This window comes from Urocitellus parryii, chromosome 1 (assembly GCF_045843805.1).
Source record: "Urocitellus parryii isolate mUroPar1 chromosome 1, mUroPar1.hap1, whole genome shotgun sequence".
In the NCBI taxonomy this organism is placed as follows: Eukaryota; Metazoa; Chordata; class Mammalia; order Rodentia; family Sciuridae; genus Urocitellus; species Urocitellus parryii.
In genome coordinates this window covers 194,166,046-194,192,636 of record NC_135531.1, presented here as the reverse complement: position 1 = coordinate 194,192,636, position 26,591 = coordinate 194,166,046, and the positions used below count along the sequence as shown (strand labels likewise).

General features: G+C 37.5%; 1 protein-coding gene across 4 annotated transcripts in view; it reads right to left on the bottom strand.

Moving 5' to 3' along the window:
• The window catches only part of Hnmt (histamine N-methyltransferase), a 176,252-nt gene extending 160,176 nt beyond the window's left edge, over positions 1 to 16,076 (bottom strand). For 2 of the 4 annotated variants that reach the window (XM_077798354.1, XM_077798349.1), the window contains exons 1-2: positions 15,983 to 16,071; positions 5,232 to 5,341 (exon numbers count right to left, since the gene is read on the bottom strand). Coding sequence is in view for 3 of the 4 variants with exons in the window: in XM_077798349.1 (XP_077654475.1) it covers positions 5,232 to 5,314 (83 nt within the window). In the remaining variant the exon portion in view is untranslated. Of the gene's footprint in view, positions 1 to 5,231; positions 5,342 to 14,165; positions 14,397 to 15,982 lie in introns of those variants that run through there. The other 2 variants (XM_077798351.1, XM_026388796.2) reach the window with 2 other exon arrangements.
• Positions 16,077 to 26,591: the final 10,515 nt, after the last annotated feature.

Genomic DNA, 26,591 nt, shown 5'->3' with positions numbered 1-26,591 from the left:
AACAGTGCCACAAAATGCTCTTTCCAAAGTACAATTGTCCACACCTCTGCAATGCCCTCATTAATTAAGCCAGGTGTCCCTCTGACCCCCTCTGGGCCTCAGCCAGGTAAACCCAGGAGATAGGGTGGGTTTGTCACCCTACCTTTAGCTCCTTCGGAAGTCCCCAGTGTTTGATGAACAAGTTTCCACAACCAGAGAACTGTGTGACAGAGTTTTAGGTTTTCTAGTCTTCATCTAGATCTCCATCTCCTGATGTTTACAAAGATCAGGAGCAGAGCTGAGGCTACAGCCAAAACACAGTGGCCCTTTTTAACACTGCCACCTATGAGTGTGAGGGGTGGCACAAATCCAGAAAGGAATGGTCATGCCCTTATCTCCCTATTTATTCCAGTGAAGTTTCATTGGCCTGGTGGGAAGTGTTCAGGTGTCTGATTCTGTTGGGGGGAATCAAAAAAGACCATAGGGATAAAAGTAAAACTTTGGCTTTTGGTGTCTTTTTAAAAATTTTTATTGTGCAAAACAGCATCTTACTCCTTAGTTTCTATATTCAGGGAATTCATGCTTTACGACTTTTGAATGTTATAAAAAACCTGAAAATAAAATATGCATTCAAAACGTATTTGATACTACAAATTCATAAAACTTTGCAATAGTTATAAAAATTACTTCTGAAGATAAAGAAATTGAATTTAGCCAGGCATGGTGGCACATGCCTATAATGCTAGGGGCTCAGGAGGCTGAGGCAGGAGAATTGCAAGTTCAAAGTCACCCTCAGGAACAATGAGGCTCTAAAGCAACTCAGTGAGACCCTGTCTCTAAATAAAATACAAAATAGGGCTGGGATGTGACTCAGTGGTCAAGAGTCCCTGAATTCAATCCCTCATATAAAAAATAAATAAATAAAAGGAAAAAGAAACTGAACTTAGAAATGCTGAGTAATAATTCAGATTCTCCCATCTTGAGATGAATCTGAGATTTAAATTTAATACCATTAGAATCTATGCACCTACCTACAAAGTGTGGCTTGCAAAAAAACGAAGGTAGCACCTGGGGGTGTGTCCTCATGTTTATGAAGTGCTGTGCAGAATGTGATGATGGGAAGGAGGAGGGAGAGTTAAGAAAGGGCTCGGGACAGAGGTTGGCTCTCACAGGCTGCCATCACCCTAGGCCAGAATACTCCAGTGTATATTTTTCTTCTCTTGGATGTGAGGAAGTAAAATAAAGTCCCACCACTGTCACCAAAATCCAAGCCTTTATTCCTGGACCCGGTGCATAAGTTATATCAGATTTGGCAAAGGGGAATTAAGGTAGCAAATGAAATCAAGGTTACTAATCAGTTGCCTTGAATATAAGAATATCGCATATTATTTTGAATTTATTGATGTGGAAACAATGTAATCACAGGGTCCTTCAAAGTGGAAGGAGGCCCAAAAGAGAACGAGTCATCAGGACAGCAGTGTGAAGAGAACTGACTGGTTTTGAAGATGGAAGAAGCCCATGCCATCTGTCATGCAGGTGGCCTTGGAGGCTGGAAAAGCAAGAGGATAGATTTTGCCCTAGAGCCTCCAGAAGAATCAGCATGCTGATATCTTGGCTTTGTAGCCAGTGAGATCCATTTTAAACTCTGACCTCCAAAACAGTAACAGTGTGCAAGTATATTGTTTAAAGCCACGATGTTTGTGGTGATTTGTTATGGTAGCAATGAGAATTGGGCTGAGAATGTGTAGTTTATAATGGGGTGATCAGATCTGCCACTTCCCTCTTCACACTTACACAGAGGCTTTCAGTGTTATATTGGTCTCTTCCTGGCAGCTAATGCAAATTCAAGTGCCCTAAGCACCATCAGTACTGGTGTTATCTCCATCATGGCTTAGTATATAACTTCAATGGAAATAAATTGTGTCATGAGGTATAAAAAATGTACCAAAGCAAATCTATTAGTTGTTGTTGTCTGAACTGTCCCTTAAATTTTTTTTCCCCTTTGATCAAATTAGAAGATTCCAAAAGGGGCAATGTTTCATAGGGAAGTAACTGGCGGAAGATGTGTATTTGCTTGTGATTTTTAACTACTCGACATTTATAATCATATACCTAGTGGTAAAGGTGGGCCGGACCTTTTCATTCCTCTGCTATACGGAAGATGTCTGGATAGGTACACATTTGTAGAAGAGGTGAACAAGAGGAGTGTGCACGTGTGTGCAGAGGCAGAGGTGGGAAGTGGATGTGTATTTTAAATTTTGATAGGGTCACATCTGAAAAGGGGAATTTTAATGCCAATTAGGTACCAATACCAAAACATGAAAAAATCAGAAATGTTATCTTCTGCCATCAAGTATTTCCCCACTGGATGGCAGTATAGTGTAAGTAGAAAGAAAATCTATTCCTCAGCCTCAAGCTTCTCTTTCTGGTGGTAAAGGACACTTCAGAGTTGTTTCAGGAGGAAAATCTATCATGTCAAGCTTGTCAATGAGGAGAGCTGGGTCTGCTCTAGACTAATGATGGGTGGTGGAATCCTAGGAAGAGCACGCACCCGTGTGTCTCAGCTCCTGTAATGCCCAGCTGTGGGATCCTGGCAAGTTACTTGATGTCTCGAGGACTCAGTTTCCACAATTGTATAGTGGGTATGAACATTGATATCTTTATTGCAGTGTTAGTATGAAGATAAAATGAAGTAATATAATTAAAAAACTTTGAACTTAATAGTTCAGTCGCTCATAGTTCTTTCTATTCCCTGCCCAGGGGAAAAATAAATAGAATTTAAGTTTTGGACCTAAAATTTGTTTAATCTCTAGGAATTAGTGTGACAAAATGAAGGGTTTTGAAAAGTAATGAGAGTTGATTTATTCTTTACTCTGCTTTCAGTTTTGCTAAAACTTTCCAAAAAGTATTACCAGGACCTTCTCTGCATGCTCTCAAATATGAATGTTCTCTTCCACATCTCTCCAGAACAACTGAAGTTCGTTTCCTGTGAGAACGACTGTCAACTTTCCCAGCAATCTGCCATTCTAGACTAATGTTCATGGCCTTGTTGCAGGAGGAGGTCACAATGGGGACTTGATATTTTTGTGAATCGATTAGTGACTCCCTGCAAAAAAAAAAAAAAAAAAAAAAAAAGATATGACCACCCAGGACCTGTAAATGTGATGTAATTTGGATAAAAAGATCCTTGCTGATGTAATTAAGCTAAGGATCCCCAGCTGAGATCATCCTAGATTGTCCAAGTAGGCCTTAAACCCAGAGACAGGTACTCTTACAAAGGCAGAGGGCAATGTGAGACAGAAAGAAAAGGTTATGAAGATGGAGGCAGAAGCAAGAGTGATGCAGCCATAAACCAGGGAATTCCTGGAGCCACCAGCTGCAAGTGGCAGGGAAGGATGCTTCTCTAGAATGTCAGAGGAAGTGTCTGCCCACACCTTAACTTCACACTTCCAGTCTTTACAACTTATCAGTGAATAGATTTTTGCTCTCTTAAAGTACCATGTTTGTGGCCATTTGTTATAGCAACCCTAGGAAAATAATACAGATTTATATCAAGAAAGTCCCTGTCCTTCAAATATATTTGATGGTAGAAATTCCATCATTAGGGAATACATTCCTCCGTTTAAATGCCAATTCTTTTAAAATAAACTACACACATACCTTGGAAAACAGGTCATCATTTAAAGAATGAACATTTTACATTTTATGCTATTGGAATGGATGTCCTGAATTTGCAGGAAAACACTGGATACTTGGAAGAGAGTGATTCTAAAAAAAGTCTAGAGAACTGGCTCTAAAAATTAGCTTGACTTACTACAGTGCAACTTGTCTGGCAGTTGACCTAGAAGTTTCTCATCATTCAATGTTCCTCAATGAGAAAAGCCAAGAATTGGAAAAATTCCAAGAAGTATTGCTTTTAGACTCATCTACAAAGACTCTGGACAAATTTCAGTATCCCCTTTACCATGAGCTGAGGTATGCATGGGCTAGTGGAACAGGTCCACAGATGCAGCACCTTCCCTCCCAGACCATGATGCAGGTACCCAGAGCCCAGAGTTCCCTACCCAAATGGACCCTTAGACCTTTCCCAAGGTCCCTGCAGCCTTTTCCTCTATCTCTGTGCTATCTATAGTAGACAGTACTAACAGTGTGCATTCCCCTACGCTCAGTGTTGATGAATATACAGAACAGTATGGGCCTGGAAGTGGCACTACCTTATTCTGGATGAGGAACTTGATAATTATGAACTCAAACACAGACTCAGCTAATTTCCTTAGTGGGATACATCCCTAGGTGAGCCCTGTCCAGGTGGCTGGCAAGATTGCTTCCTGATTCCATGATCATTATTGTAATTGCAGAGAATTTTTCCTGCCTCTCTGACAATTCACTGAAAGTCCATATTTTAAGTAATAAAGGACCAGGTATTTTCAGGGAAAGCCTCTTACTCTAGTGGAGGCTGGAAAAGGCCAGCTGCTAGCTGTGGGTTACTAATGGACTGGGAAAGGTCCTCTCTCTGCTTTCTTGGGTCAGTGCCCTAGTTCTGTCTTGGCCTCATCTATTTGCTCTGTGTTCTGCCCAGTTAACTCCTTGTTCTTCTCGAAACTGTGGCAGTGAGAAAGCTTTTTAAGATCCATAGCGTTTTCCCCCTTTTGGGCATGTAAAGAAGAACTTTCCAATTACGTCATAGCTGAATATTGATTCTCCATTAAGCAAAAACATAAATACCATTTTATTTGCTGTGCAACAGCATTAAACACTGTCCTTGGCTTCTCCAGTCCAAGGTTTATGAGTTTTATTATTTGTCACCCAGTAGTCACTTGGCTGCTGAAAATCTTAGGATAGTGTCTGGTGAGGAAAAAAAAAGAATGGCAGGCGATCAATCACCAGGCAACAATACTGCAGCATGGCAGCGATTGACAATGTCCACCTGTATTTTAGGGACCAACCAGTAAGATCTTTCTTGGGAGATTATTAATAGCTTGAATAAAAATAGTATTAATAAATGTAGAAAGCTGAGAAAGGTAGCTAATACACTAAAAGTCAGAGTAAAGAAACAAAAAACACGTACATTAGAATGATGAGAAGAAAGTCAGCAATGTTCAATGGATAAATGTCAATGCCTGTCCTACAGGTGGAATATCTACCATTTGCCCAGATGCAGCACAGGGAAGTGTATTAGTCAGGTTTCTATCACTATAACAAAATACCCGAGATGACCCACTTGTAAAGAGGAATGTTTTATTTTGGCTCACAGTTTTAGAGGTTCCGATCCATCATCAGTTGGTTCCATTGCTTTGGGCCTGTGGTGAGGCAGCACATCATAGTGAGAGCACATGGCAGAGCAGAACTGTTCATTTCATGTCTAGGAATCAAAAGAGAGTATCAGGAAGGGCCTGGGGTCCCAAAATCCCCTCAGGGTCATATGCTGGATGATCTAAGACCTCCCACTAGGCCCCACCTCTTAAAGATTCTATCATCTCCCAATAGTGTCACTCTGGGGACAAAGCCCTTAACACACCAGCCTTTATGGAGCATCCACTTCCAAACTGCAGCAGGGGGTGTGTCTTAACAGTTGGGCATTTCCTGGGGTCAGTCTCTACAGCCCGTCTCATACAGTCTCATAAGGCCATGTGGCCTGGCACATTGGTCAGCCTGGCCTTCACCTTCCCTTGGAGCCTCATATCCAGTGACATTCTCTACTAACCTGCTCCCTACACAGAGGTAACAGAGAGGCAGATTTTAGCTCAATATAAAGAAGACTTTTTCTAAAAGAGCTGTTCAAAAATAGAATAAACTTTCTCCAGGAGCAGCCAGCTCCCAGTCCCCACCACCCCTGCAATTCAGGAGATCTAGCTAGAGGCTTAATAACCTTTTGTAAGGTAATTGGAAAGGGGAGATTGAAATAGTGTAACTAAGGAAATAGGCTTTGGAATACAAGAAAGACTTAAGTTCAAAAACTCTCTAAATAGATTCTTTGAGTGGATGGTGGTTTCTGGAGCTGAATGGCCTAATTTCCAATCTAAGTCTGCTACTTGTGGCTGATTGACCTTACCATGTCCTTACACATCTCCTGGCCTCACTGATTACATCTGTAAAATGTGGACAAACGACCTCCCTACCAAGTACAACTCACAGCATTATGCAAGGATTAAGCAAGCCAGTTGCACAAACTCTCAGAATCCTACCTGACCTATGGAAAGCATTGCATAAATGTTAACAATTAATGTCATTATGTAACTACCTTAGCCTGTTTCCTCCATAGTAACAGATAATATGTTCCCCGTGGATTTGCTTTGAAAAAAAAGAAACTAAATTTGTAGAGTATTTAGCATGGTGTTTGACACCATGATTATTAGTTTGATGTAATGTTTTAAGTTACTAAATGGCTAAGATTTTTATAAAACTACGATTCTGTGACCAAACCACAGGCCAGATATTAAAAGACTTTCCTACATACTCTGTGGGGGCAGATACCTATAACTTGTATATGCAGCATGAAAACAAAATATTCCATCTAATTTAATATACTAATGAAGAGAGGGACAGCAGAGAGAGAGAATAAATACTTTAATTTGAAGCTTATAAATCTCATTCCCGCTGTTCCACAAAATAACACATAGACAACTAGGTATCAAAAGAGATTTTTAGAAAAGAAGAAAAGACTGCATTGGCATCATCATCATCATCATCATCATCATCATCATCATCATCATCATTCTCATATGCAACATATTTGTTCATTCTCATCGTCATCATATTTGTGTTGATTTTGAAAAACTATGCATTTTTCAGGTGGATGGACAGAAATTCATTTTAAAATCCCTATGTAATTTTTCAGTTACATTCTAAAAACTATGAATCCCTCCTTAGTCTAATCACCAACACTAAAATGTCAGAATCAAGACACATCTGAATTTCTTTTCTCTGTAAATAATATTTTAGAATGTATTTTCTGACATTGTCAATTCAAATGTTTCTTTTTTCATTTTTTAATTTATATGTGACAGCAGAATGCATTACAATTCTTATTACACATATAAAGCACAATTTTTCATATCTCTGGTTGTATACAAAGTAATTTCAAACCAATTCATGCTGCATTATTTAGTATCTCTCTTCTATTCTAGTATTAAAATTTTAGGGCAGAGGATACTATTTTCTTAGTTTTGTAGCACCTATGAACTTGAAATGCATTCTCCCTTTAACTGCTTTTCAAGCATTTTTTTTAATACATTGGTTTAGTCAACATTAACTTGTCTTCACTCAGGAGGCTTTAGAGTCTGTAGAAGATAACAGGAGAGCATAAGATCTCATTGCAGTGGTCCAGGTTAATATACTCTAGTCAGGGTGGAGAAAGAAGATGGAAGTAAGGAATATATCTATAAAATAATTGATAGCACAAAACTCTGTTTATAAAGTGGCATTTGGGGTTCAGAGATAACTCTTGACTGATGTCACCCTGAAGAGGTGCTGTCTCAAAGTGATAGCAAATGCTGACTCCTGACTTATATGTTCTATCATGTTGGGCAGGGAAACAACATGGAATCTTTTTCATCTACAGAATGATCATAATGATGCCTCCTTTCTTGGTGACAGCAAGGTTAAGGAAAGTATGACAATGTCTGTGGTATTGAAAATAGTCAATAACCATGAACCTGGTTATGTTCATTCTTTTTTTAATTGCTTTTATTTTTTAAATACATGGCAGCAGAATGCATCACAATTCTTAATACACATATAGAACACAATTTTTCATATCTCTGTTTGTGTATAAAGTATGTTCACACCAATTCATGTCTTCATGCATGTACTTTGGATAATGATGTCTATGATATTCCACATCATTGCTAACCCCCTGCCCCCTCCATTCCTCTCCCACCCCTCTGCTCTATCTAGAGTTCATCTATTTGTCCCATGCTCCTGTTCCCTACCCCCACTATGAGTCAGTAAACTTATATCAGAGAAAACATTTGTTTTGGGGGGATTGGCTAACTTCACTTAGCATTATCTTCTCCAAACTATTTACCTGCAAATGGCATGATTTAATTCTCTTTTCTTGATGAGTAATATTCCATTGTATATGGAATATTACACGTTTTTTTAATCCTTAGCAGGAAGAGTGAAGCAGGAGGCATCACTATACCTGACCTTAAAATATACTACAGAGCAATAGTAACAAAACAGCATGGTATTGGCACCAAAACAGACTGGTAGACAGAATAGAGGACACAGAGACTAGCCCACAAAATTACAATTATCTCATATTAGACAAAGGCACCAAAAACATGCATTGGAGAAAAGATAGCCTCTTCAACAAATAGTGCTGGGAAAACTGGAAATCCATATGCAACAAAATAAAATTAAACCCCTATCTCTCAATATGCACAAAACTCAACTCAAAGAGGATCAAGGACCTAGGAATTAAACCAGAGACTCTGCATCTAATAGAAGAAAAAGTAGGCCCTAATCTTCATCACGTGGGACCAGGCCCCAACTTCCTTAATAAGTCTGCTATAGCACAAGAATTAAAACCAAGAATCAATAAATGGGATGGACTCAAACTAATAAGTTTCTTCTCAGCAAAAGAAACAATCTGAGAGGTGAATAGAGAGCCTATATCTTAGTTATGTTCATTCTTGACATGCAATATGGTGAAGGTTTGAAAGAATGAATAGAATTTAGAGACACACAAGACTTTGACACCTAAGTATGTATGACATGTTGTAGGAAAGGAGTGAATAACACAAGTAGAATTTTCATGCTGAAAGTGATAAAGATTGGAGAAGTTTAGGGGGGAAAAAAACATGAAGAGTGGAGAAAGTAGGGATTTATATTCCAAATTTAAAAATCTAAGTAGAGATGAATGATCATTGTCATTGAGAGTTTGAAATACTTAATTTTGGGTATCCTCTTAAAAGTTTTCATGCAAAATTAGGAACATAAATGAATATTTATTTTATATGAGGACATAAGTCAAAATATGTTAAAAAGTTTTAAAATCTGACAGATTTCAAAAACATCAAAAAATTCAGAAAAATAGCACAATAGGACAATATGGTCATGAACCAAAAAGAACATGTGCCGCTAAACTGAACTGTAATGTATTTTCAACTAAAATTCTTGGTATACTGATTTAAAAATATTTACTACTCCATCACCTTCTGATACAATGGGCTATGCAAACAAGGATAAATTGAAGAAAGACATGGAAGTCATAATTTATATAGGTTAGAAGGTTACCTTTATTTTATAATAATATAATTCCAAAGTCCCTGACAGTGAGTAGCCCTCAACCTTGCACCTCTTTGGCTTCATGGAAAATCCACCCCTGTAAATGGACATAAGGAAAACCATTGGAGTGAATTATCAGAACTATTGTCTTAGGAAGATGCAGCTTGTGTTGTTAAACTAGAAAAACAACTGAATATGGAGAGACCACCATATAGAAGTCAAGAAAGACAGAGGTACTAGAAGGAGAATCAGCAGTCATTAGATGACAAACACAGCATCGTCAATGACAGAGAGCAGGAATCCCAGCCAACAGGGATTTTGAGCTCATGTGACTGAGGCAATGTACCACAGAGGTTCTAGCAATGAAAAAGCTCCTGTTTGTAGGGAAATCTATCCACATTGTATTGGCTCTGAACCTCAAAGGAGAGCACATCACATTGTTGGAGAAGAAAAATGCCCTCTTTCCAATCTGATTGACCATATCATACATGAAAACAGAATTGCTAACAATTCCAGTGCTTATGATTGTTAGATTATCAGGAAGAGACTGGGGTCCTTCTATGGCTATACAATAATCAGCGTCTAAGGATACCCAACTTAACCTAGACCAGTTTTTAGGAGATGCCAAAGGAAAATATACATCTGGCAAATAGAAGGGAAATCATGCTTCTTGTTATAGGGGCTCTCTACAAGACCCCAAATGGGAACTTTCATAATCTGGAGCCCACCATATATAGAACTCATGTTGCTCAAGTTAGAAGATTTTTTTCCTTAAGTCTAATCCTGATTCAATCTATTGTCATCCAAACCATTATGGGGAAAGGGAAGTGGGCAGACAGCAAATGAGAAAGTGTTTTCCTGCAGTGTGTGTGATGGGCTGAGCTGCCCAGAAACAAGGTACAAGCCTCATGGGCGTCCAGGTGAGATGAAAGGGAGTGTCCAAATTCACAGCTAGTTGACCAAACCTAAGCAAGGGGACTATAGAAAAGAATCAAGAAGGGGGCCACATCCATGTCCTCTGTCTTCTCGAGGCACCAGAACTCAACCTACCTTCTTGATAGTGACTATAGCTTAGGAGTGACTCCACCTCCTGACTTTCCCATTTAACCATCACACTCTCTAGCAGGCAATCAGTGTTGCTCCTCTTCATGGATAAGCTACTGGCTCCCAGTCTAGCTGCTTCATCCAAGACTATGTAAGTATAAAGGCTAATGATAATGATAGTTAAAACAGTAATAATGTAGATTAACTATGCTAGGTCATGCAATTAATACTACAGCCCTGTAGGGTAATGCTGGTATTTATACTTCCATTTCATGGGTGAACAAACTGATATACAGTAAAGTCTAGTAGCTTCTCTGGAGACACACAGTTCATAGGAGAGAAAGCTGGGATTTGAACCAAGGCAATTAAGTTCCAGAATATGCTATATTTGCCTGTTCCAGATGTCAAATTGTGTTTCTGTTTTATGCCCTATTCCTATAAAAAGATTTCAAATTAAGATTTTCTAACACTTCAGGTATCTTGCTCAATTCATTCTACCACCCAGATCTGCATTCCCAGATACATCATCCCTCACAAAAAAAAAAAAAAAAAAAACAGAGTATTACTCTGTTCAAAGTATTAAAAGGAAAAAGTTGAAAGAGGAAGACAAATTTGGAGTGATGGTGATAAGTTTGTTTTTAGGAAATACAAAACAGAGATGTGTAGCCCTAAGGAGAAGAAGCCTCCAGGGATTTGTCCTACAAATGCAGATTTGAGAGTCAGCAGCAGGAGGTAAAAGAGCTAAGAGATAGGATCTGCTGCTATATAATTACATGATTAAAATAATGATACCTTAGAGTCACTTAGTACTTTATACTTTCAAAACACTTTTACATATATTATTATATTTAATCACTTACAATATTTTAAAATTTAAGTAATACTGAAATTGCTGCATAATATAAAAATGTTTTAATGGTTCCTATTCCAGAGATAAAAGAACAAGATAACACAGGAAGGCCAGGAAATGGGTATTATTGTACTCGTATGCCAAGAAAGGTACAAAATGTCTGTGCCATTTTCTTACCTACTCCAACAGCAAATTTATGAGAGTGAATCATGTCCTCATTTTACAGATAAGAAAACTTAAGACTTAGAAAGTTTATGTAACCTGGCCAAGGTCACATAACCATCAAATGTTTGGCCACATTCTCCTAGGTTGCCTACCTTCGGAGCTCATTTCATGACACAACACTGTAACATCCATCTTTTGCAAAGTCTTTCCACCTGTGCTAGGTCCTCATGTGTCATCCAGCAGACTGTGCCCAAATATGTATATTACCAGCACTGGTGCATGAGAGTATTCATTTTAGTTTTACTCTAAACACAGATCACTCACACATCCATACAAAATGAATACAATGAAGATTAGATAATCTGTGCCACTGCAACTCCCATGACAACCAAATTCCTCTTTTGCTTGCAGCCTAGTTCATCTGGTGGTAATTTCCTTCTACATGAATTGTCTTTCCTTTAGAATCAAGCTCTATGCATTCAATGATATTTCTTATCTATCAAGGATTGCTGAATTAGGTTTTGTCTGTCTTTCCATCTCTCCTATATTCTTCACCATCTGTCTCTCAGGACTTTTGCTTTCTTTTAAAATTCATTATTTTGGCCCCTGACTCTTGTATCTTGTCTAAGCTCAGTTCTTGGCTTGACCAAGCATGACCCTGGACCACTTTGGCTAAGAGATCTAGTGGTCAGGAAGGCCACTCAAATAAACAAAACATCATACTAGAGCCACAGAGAAAGTCCAATAGAATAATGTGAATACATCTGTTTGTTAAATACAGCTGTACCTGGGTCAACTCAAGATATTTGAAACTACTCTTCAAGCATTCCAAAGCAAGCAGTCCCAGATAGGGGCAGGTAGCAGGGGAAAAATACTACTGACTGGTTTGAGGGTGAGCATTGTGTGCAGATCCTGGCTCCATTTCTAATACATCATGTAAGGTTGGACCATGTTTTAAAATATTGAGCCTCAAGATGTCCCATTTACAACAGTGAAGATACAATGTCTGCTAAGGGTTGTTCACAAGCATTAATGGACATGAAACTTTTGTTACCTGTTGAGTACTCAACGAGGCTGTTGCTTGTATTATCAAACGCTTTAACCACTAAGAGTTTCAGGCACAAGATGTCTGAAGATTTATTAGTCTTTTCAAAATGCCACTGCAGTTGCCCGAGGAGCTAAGTGTGATATAGTATGGTGGTTCCTAAATTTACTGCATGTCAGGACTCAGTGGAGCTCTTTGAAATTCCAATGTCCATCCTTCCCTGTTTAATCAGAGTGTCTGGGAGTAGGAACTTGGTGACCATACTTTTCAAAGAACCCCAGGTGATTCCAGTGTGCTTCAAAAGTTTGGGAAACACTGAAATGGAGTTGTTTTTAATTTTTCCAACTCCTATTTTTTTCTTTTTTTGGTGCTGGGGATTGAACTTGGGAGCACTCAATCACTGAGCCACATCCCCAGCCCTATTTTATTTAAAGACAGGATCTCTCAGGTTGCTTAGCACCTTGCTTTTGTTGAGGCTAGCTTTGAACTCTCGATCCTTCTGCCTCAGCCTCCCCAGTCACTGGGATTATAGGAATGCACCACCATGCCTGGCCTCCAACTACTATTTCAAGGACCCAAACCTCTCCACACATACCCCAGCCTCCACCAGGGAAGGGCAGGGACCCATCTTCCCTGTCTGGTTTTGCCTTCTCTTTGGTACATAGACTCCATCATTGGAAGTCCTAGTGAATGCTTCTTTGATAAAATGGCAAAGACAAACAAGGAGAGAATATTAAGAAAGAAGCAGATGGGTAGGTTGTGGAGACCCCAGAAATACAAGGCATGAAGAATTCATGGCTTTGAGGCTTCAAGCTGGTAAGAGCAGTCAACCAAATGCTGGTTAGTCCCTCTTCTGAATCAAAGCTCTTTCAAAATCTCCAGGATGATCTCACTCCCACTTTGTGCCAGATAATGGGCTAAGGTAGCATTCCTCCCAGGAAAAATGCTGCGTTTTTCAACCAAAGCAATGCCTCCTCTCAAATGAATTAATGATTAGGAGAGATAAGAGATGCCTGAGAGGATGATCCTGTGGTGATAGAAAACTGGTAAGAGTTATTTATGATCTATCCCTTCCGTTGGTGCCAGCAGCTGCTTCTCTGGTTAGATAGAACTAAGGCTCAGCCTGTGTGTGCTAGGCCTCAAAGCGGGTACTAAAAGGCTGACACAGAAAGTGATTCTTGTACTTGACCATGGGGCCTCCTCTTGTTCATCACTGACTATTGACTCCAACCCTTGTTCTCTAGCATTCTCTCTTTTCCCTCTTCCCAAAGATGTGGGTCCACTTGACCTCTCTGCTGCGTTGGGGGAAATATGTTAGAAAGGCATAGAAAACCTCACAGAAGTAGTGAACTTGACCTTCAAGGCTGTGGCCCACACGTCAAGAGTCCAGATGCTCTCAGAGCCACAGAGGCTGTATACTTTCTGGACTCTAATTCATTGGCATTTAAAAAAGAAATGATTCTTCAAGAAAGGTGGATCCCTGATCCAGGCTCTCCCATAAGCCACTGGTATAGAGCAAGACAGGAGATGATATTGTTTAGTCATTTCTTAACACATTGGGGGCAGTGCTGGTGCCATTCTCCCTGTGATGAAGAATGCTTGGACTAGACCCAAGGGTGGGATCAGGCTCTGCTGCTGACTAGCCGAGTGATCTGGAGCTGTTATAAGATAAACTTTGGCACATTAAAATATTAAAGAGCTTATTGAAGCTGACAGCAATTCATGAATCAGGGAGCTCCAAAATACAAGTGTTTCCCATTTCCCACAAAGGGAATGAGGGGAAGCTTTTAAAGGGTGAGTGAGCGCAGAAGGGCAAAGAAATTACCAAATGGATTAAAGATTCAACAATACCTTCTTTGGATTATCCTGGTGAGATGTTGAAGGCAATTTGACAAGTGCCCAGTTACTCATCTGTCATTGGCTGAGCTTAACTTTTATTTTCTTCTAAATTCTGAGTTAGGTTTCAGGCTTGGCTACCTACGCAGGGCATCAGGATCACCTCAGGTTTAATGGCTTCCCATTTAATTATTTCCACAAAGCATTGTCTCTCTGTACATCAACTTCTGATTTGTAAAATGGGATAATAAACTTGTGATAGTTATGATTAATATTTGTAAAGTACTTAAAACAATTTCTGGCATATAATAAGCATCTTTTGCTTATTTGTAATTATTATCCCAAAATTCTCAAAAACTTTTCAGCTGTCATTGCCCGTTGGCAGCAGCTGCATTCAGGACTATGAATTTATCCTGAAATTTTTTTTCTGGTTTTCTGTGAGTCAGATCTGCTTCTCCTTTCTCTGATTTCTCACCTTCTCCAAGTTTTTTTCTTCTGTTTCTCATTATTCAATCATATTGGGTCATCCCAATGTCCTGGTCATAGCTGCCTTTCTTTTAATCTCTCCATATTCCCTTTGAACAACTTTAGTTTCTTCCTGTAGTTCCTTCTCTCATGAATAGAAAGATGACTCAAATAGGCTTTGAGATCTGGCCTTTTGATTGGAACTTGTCCATTGATTCAGTGGTTGGTCAGCTTTGCATCAGGAGATTTTGGACTTTGCCACTCACTAGTGAATGTTGACACAATTAGCAAATGATAGCAATGTAGTGGGGATGTATTCTGAGAAGGGCACCTTTGAACAATTTCATCATTGTGCAAACATCATAGACTGTACTGACACAAACCTAAATGGTATATCCGTCTAAATACTCAAGCTGTGTGGCATAGCCTATTGCTCTTAGGGCCATAAAAAACAAAAAAACTTCTGCCAGCATAGCACAACATATGTTTTATTGCAAATTGTTTCCTTTTTTATAAATAAAAGATTATACACTAAAATAACAATAAGAATTACTGTAAATATATAAATGCATAGTTATTATCACTATCAAATGTGATATACTATATACTAATTGTATGTGCTAAACTTTTATACAGCTGACAGCATAGTAGCTTTATTATTCCAGCAGCCCTACAAGCACATGAACAATGTGCTGTATTCTAATATTACCATGACTTCCATGACATATGAGATAGGTATTTTTCAGTTTTATTATAATCTCATGGGACCACTATTATATATGTGGTCCATCATCAATCAAAATGTCATCATATAATGCATGATTATTCTTAATTTTTCTAAGTCTTGGTTTTACTCTTAATAAAATAGGGGCAATAATAATAATTTCTACTTCATAAAGTATTTGTAAGAATTGAATAGATTTTTTTTTGTGTGTAAAATGCTTAGCAAAGTGCCTGCAGTATAGACTGTGTTCTAACCATTCTATTGGACCTCTTTAATCTAAGATGGCTAAGCCTTCCACACAAATTAACTCCTCTTCTAAATCTCTCCTTACCATTAATAGAACTGTCACATTCTTAGTCAACTGTTTTCATGAGTTGAGTCTTCCTTAATTCTATGCTCTTTTTTCACTCTATATCTGAACATCTGATGGATCAGCAAATTTTGTTGGCCTGTTATTCAGGTTCCTGCTAAATTTAACTTTGAATGTGATTAATTTTTCTAATATGTTTTAAGCCTCTCCCTCCTCTTATTTTTTTAAATTCTGACTTCTAAGCTACTTTTAATTTGCAATTTCAGATAATAATTCCAGTTCTTTGATGGCATAATAAGAACAAAATTTCCAAAAAGTGATTCAAAGACATACCTGGGATTTAGAATGCACTCAGTGGGAACTCCTGCATCCAAATTCAGCACTGACTCCATCCGCATGCCATGGAGGACACTGTAACATCCCTTGGGTCATACGGTCTCTCAGTTCTGACTATCTGGTTTCCCCACTCATGCTCTATGAATATCTTACACTTCAAATTTAGACTCCATGTGACAATTCTGCATATTCATCCAGTCTGGGTCGATTTCCCAAACTTCTCCTATAAAAAGCAAAGCAACAAGGAGAATTCAGAAGGAGTTCTCCATATAAAGCTGCCCTATAAAGCCACTGATAATTCTGTGATCAGCTTTTTCTCTCCAGCTTCTTCCATTTTTTTTTCCAGTGAACTTTCAATATACACGGAGGTACTTACGTTTTTAAATAACCATCTTATGATCTGCTCCCTCTGCCCTTAGTAAGTTGTCATCCCACACCTGTGTCCTCCTCTGGACATCTGCCACCCTCCCCCATTGTACTTTAAAGGCCACCTGCTTTGGGGAAGCTTGCCCTGGAGACCAGTTCTGGTAAGGTCTCTTCCCTAGAGATTCTACTCCAGATCATCCTTTCAGTACTTCACACATTGTGATGTGGTTGGTGAAAGTTTGGACATACCTTTTTAAACCACTTCTTAATTACAAAATCTTCAAGGAATAAAACTTCATCATTGTATGGTTCAATAGTTAGCACACACAGCTTGGTTTGAAGTATTCGATAAAATGTGAAAAAAATAGAACTTATTTTTCCTGGCATGTAACAAGAAAAACATGGCCCATTGATAATGTTTTGGGCTTTCAAAATGAACACAAAGGTTTTCTTGAATTTGAAGGCTCTACAAGCCAGTGGATTATTGAATGCAAACTATAACTGTCGTGTTTTTCTGACATTCTGACTCACTGAAGCTGTATCATCCAAGTCTAAAGAGCTGGCAAGTCTCCTGATTTTTTATTTTTTTCTTGGCTTCACAAAATGAATAGCCACTATATTTTTATTTGATTGTGTTTGGTCCTTAAATTACCCAAAAGCTATTTTTGGTGGGCAGTGAGCCTCACTTCCCAGTACACTGCTTATCAAAACAGCAGCTCATTTATGTATGTGGAACACTAAACTTTTTTTCCTCCTTGCTGTCTTTTATATTAAAATATATCTCAAATATGAGTGAATACTTGAGAAAAAGACTTTATGATAAAATGTCTTTCATCAGGTATAAAATAAGGCTGTGTCAAACTTCTGGATGTAATGTCAAAACAACAAAGATATTAGACATAAGCCATATATCCTTCAATATTTGCTCTTTTTTAATAATTTTTTTAGTTGTTGATAGACATTTATTCATACATGGTGCTGAGAATTGAGCCCAGTTCCTCACACATCCAGGCACTACCACTGAGCCCCAGCCCCAGCCCCAGCTATGTTTGCTCTTATTTTTTCTGAAGATGTATGGTATTCTTTAAGATAAATTTTATTTCATGACTTGTGATCTTTGGATTGATTTATTTTGACCTAAAATGCAGAGGACTGGAAAGCAAAGCTGTCTGTATTCATACTCCAACAGCTGTTTTATTTGTTTTTACCAAATGCAAATCAACATAAAATAACTAAAAATCACAGACTTCTAGAGCAACTGGAACTGAATTTATTCCCCTTTGGAAGCAACTAAAATAAATTAAAATATGTGAATCAGTAGATCTCAGACATTAGACAACAGATGGTGAAGAATAGTGATCTTTGAGAGAAAGAAAAGATATAAGGTAAGACCTATGAGAGCCACAGTATGTTAGCTGGAGAATTATCAGACAAGATTGTCGAGAGGGGATTAGGGTTCTCCAGAGAAACAGAACCAATACATGACTGAGGATAGATAGATAGACTGTAGATAAAAGATGAGTGATTTGTCTTATGGGAATTGGTTCACATGATTATGGAGGCTGAGAAGTCAACTACCTGTCATCTGCAAGCTGGGGGACAAGGAAAGTTGATGGTGTAATTCATACTGAGTCTGAATTCCTGAGAACTAGGGGAACCCATAGAATAACTCCCAATCTGTGTCTGAAGGCCTGAGAACCAGGGAAACTGTTGGTGTATGTCCTGGAGTAAAAATCCCAAGAACCAAGAACTCTGATGTCCAAGGGCTGAAGAAGATGGATGCTCCAGTTCAAGAATAGTGAACAAATATGCCATTCATCCACTTTTTTCTGTTCTATTTGGCCCTCAATGGATTGGATAATGCCCACCCATATTCGTGAAGGTGATCTTTACTGCATCTACTGATTCAGATGGTAATCTCATCTGGAAGCACCTTCACAGACACACTCAGAAATAATATTTTGCTTGCTGTCTGGGAATCCTTTAGGCCAGTGAAGTTGACACACAATTAACCATCTCAGAGGGAGAACCAAAATGGAGTGTGAGGTTTTCCTGAGTAAAAGAGACCAAGTTTGGAGTTCAGGAATCCAAGGCAACTAGGATTTGTGGGGAAGAAAAAAATCCTCAAGAGCCCTCCTGAGAGGGTTTCCCTAGACCTATAGTTGAGTGCTCAGTGCATGCATGTGAAAACAACCAACAAAACTGAGCAAAGAACCATCAGAAATTTGTGGGCAGAATAATCCTCAGAGCTCACACAAGGCTAGAAATAGTTTTGTTTTTACCAACCAGAATGGAAACATCTCCTAATACATATGCATCAAGCAAAGTCTTCAAAAGTCTACACTGTAGAAGTAGTATAAATTAGCCATGTAATAAAAGGCTGTTCTATCCTAAACTCAAATGTTGGAAAGCAAGCATCAAATGGATAAAACAAGTGACAATTTTATTCCAGAGCAAAGCTCCAAAATATTTAAGGAATTAAAAAAAAGAAGAAGAAGCCAGCATCCAACATAAAATTCACAATGTCTGGCATCCTGTAAAAAAATCTCTCAGGCATGGAAGAAGCTGTAAAATATGACCTGTAATGAAGAGGAAAATCAATCAATAGAAATAAAAGATCTAGAGCACCCACTAAAAACCAAAGATTTGCATGGTAAATAAGGCAATAAAGAGGTAAATTAGAATAAATACTCAATTCTTCAAGCAGATGTGGTATAAGTGTGTAAAGTTAACAAATAGTAGATTGAACAAACAAAAAGAAAAAAGAATATGGCAGATTTATACCCAACCATATTAAAACAGCAATGGTCTGTTTTCGTAATGTCCTAGCATAAAGACCATTTATATGTGAACCACATATGAAAGGTCTTTCTTTAATAATAAACTGACCAGAAACCTGGTCATTGTGGTCATTTTATTTACTGGAATTTCTGTTTTCTATGAAAAATGTAACATGGTGCTTGCTCATGAACCATCCTTCAGAAAGAGTTTGTTTGTAGCTGTTGTTGTTTGCTATTTTTAAGCTCCCTTTGTATATGGAAAAGACCATTTAGGAAGAAATAAGACTGTAAGATTCACATACACTGAGAATATCATATGACTGAATGCAGAGCATAACACGTAAGCTATTTTTTCTCACATTTTTAACTGTAGGGGGATATAGTGAGGGAGGATTGAACTAAGTTTATCCTCCTTTATATCACTGTCACATATTTGGTGAGCACCAGTGCATAACATATTTGTTTGGGCTTTGATTTTACTTTGAAGAACACAAACATTTACACATTTATCACTGTCTTTGTAAAATCTAACTAAAGAGAGGAAAAGGGTATCTCTTGGTTGGGTTTGATGAAAGGCAAGGATACATTGTGTGTTCCACCATTTATGCCAGACTTTAAGTTCATTTTTTTTTTTAAATCTTCCATTTCCATAGGAATTCTATGACTTTGGAGATTGGAAGTAAAATAAAATCTACTATGTCTTATGTTATTTGCCTGTAAAAAGATGATAATAACAGTTTACAATGTTAATGCATCCAGTCTAAACCACTCAAAATCATTTCATACGCTGTGAAGGAACAAGAAGGTGATTTAGCCATAGACATACCATGCTGCTCACTAGTCCTATGATCTAGACAATTTATTTAAACTGCCTGAGTCTCAATATATATCTTTTAAAAGCAGTGGCACTGGCACCATATATAGTTATTGTGCAGATTCAGTGAGGTCATAAAAGTAAAGGCCCTTTCATTTAGTCCTGGTCACTCACTAGGTGACTAACAAGCGCCAATCCTATTTCCTTCCCTTCTTACATCATTTTTGCCTAAATTTATTAAAATAATTTAAAACTTTTATCTAGTAGTGTGAAGGTTCACAGCTTTACTAGTTAGATATTTGGAAAAGTAAATTTGGTAGTTTACTGTTTGAAATGGCAGACTGACACATAGGTATGAAAATACCATTGAAAGTAGACTGAGAAAGTACTAAGTGGAATAACTCCTCATAAGAAGAGGGATAATGAGTACCTCGGGATGATGTTGATGTATAAACCAGAATGGAGGAGGAAGAAAAAAATCCCCAAAGAAGGCTATATTGGAAGTAGGAGCTCTTTTCTAGTAGGACCCTGGAAAGATCTTAGGCTCAGAATCATCAGACAAAGAAAGCAAAAAAAGTGTTATAGGATAATAACCTGAGTAATTAATTTAAAAAATGTCCCTATGAAAACTAAATCAATTGATATCTTTTAATTCAAAGATACTTACATATATCAAGAATTGGCAGCCTCCATAGCTAAACCTGGAATATCATTCTCTAATGAATTTGAACGACCTATTTGTATAAGGTTAGGATTCCTAACATGGTATGTTTGCTCAACAATAAAAAGCACTTTTATTTCTGTAGAAGGGAAGTGTGGTTTGCCCACCCACTCCCCACGTGTACACCACAGCAAGAAACCTAAAAACCAGCTTGCCCTCCCCAGACACCCAGGACCTATCGCCATTGCACTCAGCTCTTTGTGTTCACAGAAGGTTTGTTTATTTGCCTTTAGTTGGATTATTTTAAAATAAGAATCAGACATTGGTTTTGTAAGAAGCTTAGATCAAGTAGCCAATTATCTATGGGTCATTCATCTCCTCATTTACTCACAAACATGGTAGAAAATTAAAAACAACAAGGTACTTCAGGAAAGGCTTACTATAGGAGTACCAAAATGAACACACAGATCAGCTGATCCAAAGGAAAACATGCATAGATTCAGTAAACTTTTTATTCCCAGTTTTATTTTCATGGAGAATTTCAAAGATATTAATCTTTATTGCAAGGACAACTATGAAAACAGAGCATTGGGCGGGCATAGAAAACACTTAAAAATTGTAACTGACAAAACAAAAATAAAAGAGAAATAAGCTTGAGGAAAACTCATAGAACTTACAGCCAGTAGAATACTGTCTCATGATCTGAGCAATTTTTTAAACTGTAATTCATTTAATTTCCAATTAAATTAAAAGTCAAAATAGAAGAAGTTAGAAGTTTTGTACCTGTTAATAATTTCACCTTTTTGTGATTCAAAGGCAGAAATATTTCAGTTAGGACTAGAGAACATGGATTGAAAAAATGCAGAAGGAATAAGAAAATTTACTGAAACTAGAAAATAAAGAAGCCTTTAACCGAAGTATGAATGAAATATCTAGAGACTGATATCTAGACTGAAATATCTAGAGACTGATATCTAGACTGAAATATCTAGAGGCTGATATCTAGAGACATTTTATGGAACTTTGGAACACTGAAGATCCTGAATCTTACTGAAAGAATAAGATTTTAAAAATCTCAATTAGCAAAGAAATAATAATTAAATTGGTACATAATCTTTGATCAAAAGCCCCAGATACTGAAATGGTAATTCCCAATTGTGGAAAAAGAATGTCTCAATCACGCATATAAAGCCTGTATCGGGCAGAATAGTCTAAGTAGTGCTGAGGTAACAAATAACTCCCACATACTTAAGTTACATATCCTTTGTGAGTTGGCTGTGTCCCCACCCTAAGACTCAGGTCCCTTCCTAGAATATGGTTGTCTTGGTGGTAGAGGAAAACAGTTTAACAAAGGCTGAAAGACAAAAGTCTTATTCATCAAATATTGTGATTAAAGCTGGAAGATTACAGTTATGTCATAAAGGATGTATAATTTCCTCTAGCCAATAGAATAGAGATGTGAGTAGAAACTTTTAGGAAGACATGTCTACCCAAGAAGGTGATGCTGAGAATATAAAGAAAAACAAAATTTCATGCATCAAAAATTGATAGAGAAAACAGAATTATTTTGACAGATGTTAGGAACATTCTCTTTTCAGTAGCATATTTAATATTATGTCAAATGACTTTTCTTTCTGTGAGTTTAAGCACATTACTTGGTTCTAAAAGGAGAAGTATTTACATAATAAAAATAATATTAATCCAATTTATTGGTATTCAGACGCTTAGAACCTCAAGTTATTGAGCTATCTGAATTAATTATTGGTTTAAATCAGAAAGTATATATCATAAGTCTCGATACATGAGAAGACAGGATGAAAGAAAAGTAGGTTGGTGAAGGGATATAAATTTCCTTCTCATTTTTAGTTTTAAAGTTTTATATTGGCCCAGATATGTATTTTTTTACTATATAAGGGATTTTTGTAGAAGAACTAAAATAATAACTCTCATAACTCAGAATGAAGGGAAATATTTCATAGGTGGTAGAATTAGTGAGCTGAATTTTAGTTCTCACATGCATTTAAAGTCATTAAATCAAGCAATGGATTCATATCAATGTTGTTAAATTGGTTACCTGGGAGGTAGCTGGAAATGCCAACATCATAATAGCTTTTAATACCATATGTGCACATATTATTTTCATAATAAAAATGTTGATCAAATTAGAACAAACATATGACAGGATTAGATAATTTCAATGTAGAAAGTGATTACAAGTTATCATTAACAACCTGTATCTGGCAAAGTTATTTCAGGATTAAATGAGATAGTGAATTGAGAAATGATAGGTATATAATAGATAACAGAACTACAAAATTCTGTTTTTTCTCCTAATTTATAGAAAGTACCCTGATTTTTTCCAAAGCTCAGTTATACTGCTTTATTACAAGAAGATTTACTTCCTCACAGGTCCCAGAGAAAATCATACTGCTTTTGTTCTTCATGTCTTAGTTCTATTTTTCTGAATCATTGACAATTTGATCTAGAATATACTCCTTGTCAAATGTTCCCTTTCACTCAACCATGAGATAATTTTGAAAGAGTCATGTGCTAGGGGCTACCAGGGATACATTGCCTCTGAGGACCTTACAAATTACCAGGGAGGAGGCAATTTCAGAATGCTGTGGTAATTTCTCGCACAGAGGTATGTGAAAATACCTTAACAACACAGAAGAGGGTTTTCTAGATCTAGTCATGGCTGGGTTTGAGAGGCCCAGAGAAAGTGACACTTGAGTTGCTCATGACAGGCTAGAAATTTGTGACCAAAACAGTTTGGAGATGTGGGTGCTGTTTTGTAGGATAAAGTGGCACATGTCTATAATCCCAGTGGCTTGGGAGGCTAAGATAGGAGTATCAAAAGATCAAAGCCATCCTCAGTAATGGTGAGGTGCTAAGCAACTCAATGACACCTCGTCTCTAAATAAAATACAAAATAGGACTGGGGATGTGGCTCAGTATTTGAGTGCCCCCGAGTTCAACCCCCATTACTCCCCACCACTACCACACACAGAATTGTCATGGAGGTATCAAACAAGATAGGAATTTGGGGTAGCATCAAGTAGTTGACATGCCTAAATCTAGAAATTTCAGGTGAGGAAATATGAGAGAAGATTAGACCAGAGTTGCAAATACTGATGGCAGAGTTTATTCTGAAGCTTTGTTCTAAAGCTGTTGTTTCCTGAAGCAGCCATTGCAAGATAGTGCCCAATGACAGTTTCTCCCTAAGTGTCTTTATGCCACATGTTCAGGGTCTTACCAGTGTTGTCCTATACTCTTCAAATTGTCATGCACATGTCTATTTTTTTCCTTGGAAAGACCCCATAATCCAGGACACAGAGATTTCAGTTTATTTGCATCTTACATAGACAATAGTACAGTCCTTGATATATCATGGTGCTAGTTATAGTAATACATAGTTATACAGAGTTGTTACATTAAAATGTTTAGAAACATATTTATTAAATACAATTTGATAAGTCTGTGATAATCTACTTCATAGGGTATTGGCAAAAGGGATAAATACACTGTCATTGTAGATGTATTTATTTCTGTCACATGAATTTTTGCACATCTGATTCTAGAATTTTTCTCTTTTGGAGATGCTGACACTGAATAAGAAATACAAATGAAATGCTACAGTACTTCTCAAATTATTTTTACATTCTAAACTTTCCCCCAGTTCAAAGCAGAAAGCTTTCATCAGAATGTGTCTACATATTCAAGAATAACATCACCATAAAGTGAATGTTAAAAATAACTTTTTGTTCTCTTGTCAATCCAGACTGCCAAAGTATTGTGGCATTTTTAGCAGTCTAGATTCTCATTTTCAAATGAAGGCTTGATTTGTGTTCTAAGTTCTGTGCTGTATATCAGACAGACATCTCATTAAAGCTTTGGTTTATTAAAATAGAGGAGATGGCAACTCCCAGCCTTTGCTTCTATGGTGTGCCTATCTATAGCACACACAATAAACAAGAGTCGAATGATGCAGAGTAGGAAATAAGTAATTTGTGAAATGAATTAGAATGAATCGAGAAGTTAGGGAATAAATCCCAATTTGCAGAAGGCCAGAATATATTGGATATAATCAAAAGGGCACTGCAGGGAAGTACCGTACTACTGCCAAATAATGTGAAGCACTGAGTTACCTGAAAGAGCAATTATTGTATGATTTTATTAATTTTAGTTTAATTCTTAAAAATGTTCTCTTTTTATACTGGGATAAATGAAACTTTTGCACTCTTCTTATGCAAAACAGCTTCTCTCCGTGTTTCCATTTTTGTCATCCAGAACATGTTTCTGGCACATAATAAACACTCAATGAATATTAGTTGATCAGAATTGAACTTCTTAGCCCATTATCTGAGAAACAGGACAGAAAGGCCATGTCCCCTGTCTATCATATTCATAAGCTGAACTATAGTGGGTCTTTGACGATGCACAACGTTAACTCTTCCCTCTCAATTTTCTTCGAAGGAAGCAATCATCTGTCCATTTATTGCAGTGATAAATTTTTCACCAACAGACTGTTTTGTAGTGTTTCTCTACTCAACTCTCTCTCTTTTTTTGAAATATATCTCTCTATATTTTTAGTTTTAGATGGACACAATACCTTTATGTTGTTTATTTTTATGTGGTGCTGGGAAGATACATCCCTCCTACTTTCTTCTGCTTTGCTGGAACCCCTTCAGAACTCTCATCCTTTTGATTTTCTTCATTCTTTGTGGTACTTTCAGCCTCTTTTTCTCTACCAGCGTATGCATGCTAGAGTTTCAGTAGGGTCCAGAATTCAATAAATCATACTTTACCTTACTTTCACTTCTGGCTACTATATTCCTGGTGTTCACGTTCACAATCAATGTTTCTGGAAAAAAATTGTGTATCCTTACTCTCTTTTGTTTTTTTAACCTTTCCATATGCCTCAACCCCTGTTAGACTACCTTGCACTGGATGGAAACTACTTTTATGCCATACGTAAATAACTTCCTTGCTTATAGTCTTTGATGACTCTACAGCTTTCATCCTTAACAACTGCACCTGACACTTTGACATTTAAAAGTAAAAGAATTTGCTGGGCATGTTGGTGCACACCTGTAATCCCAGTGGCTTAGGAGGATGGCAATTTGAGGCCAGCCTCAGCAACTTAGCCAGGTCCTAAGCAACTTAGCGAGGTCCTAAGCAACTTACTAAGACTCTGTCTCAAAATGAGAAATAAAAAAGGGCTAGGGAAGTGGTTCCGTGGTTAAGTTTCCCTGGGTTTAAACTCCAGTACAAAAAAAAAAAAAAAAAGAGTAAAAGAAGTTAACAAAGCAGAGCCTTGATTGTGTGTCCTCAGAAAGACATGCCCCTGGCAGGCATCTAGGAACTTGGATTTGGGACGGTTTCCCCACAATTCCCAGAACTGATCATTGAAATCAGGATTATAAAGAGATATTTGTACTTCCATGTTCATTGAAGCACTACTTATAATAGCCAAGTTATGAAGTTACTTAAATGTTCATTGATAGAAGAATGGATAAAGAAAATGTGGTATATACAAAGGGACATTAGTAGGCCTTAAATAAAAAGGAATTATGCCATCTGATATATGAATGTACCTGGAGGATGTTATGTTAGGTAACTTAAGTGACACAGAGAAGGGCACTACAGGATTTCCCATATATGAGGTGCCCAAAGTAAAACTTGAAATATGGAATGGTGGTTACCAGGGGCCGGGGGTAAGAAAATGAAGACTATTTGTTCAACAGGCAGTTACAAGTTATGCAAGATGAATTAGCTCTAGAAGTTGGCCCACAACATCATGCCTATAGCCAGCAATATTTTATCATGCACTGTATTGGTCTATTTCCTAGTGCTATAGCAATACACCTGAGGATAGATACTTATAAAGAAGAGAGATAAGGAAAGACAGAAAAGCAGGAAGAAAAGCAGGAAAAACTGTTCCCAGAGGTGGAGAGAATTTAAGAGTTTTGGAGGCTTAAAGTC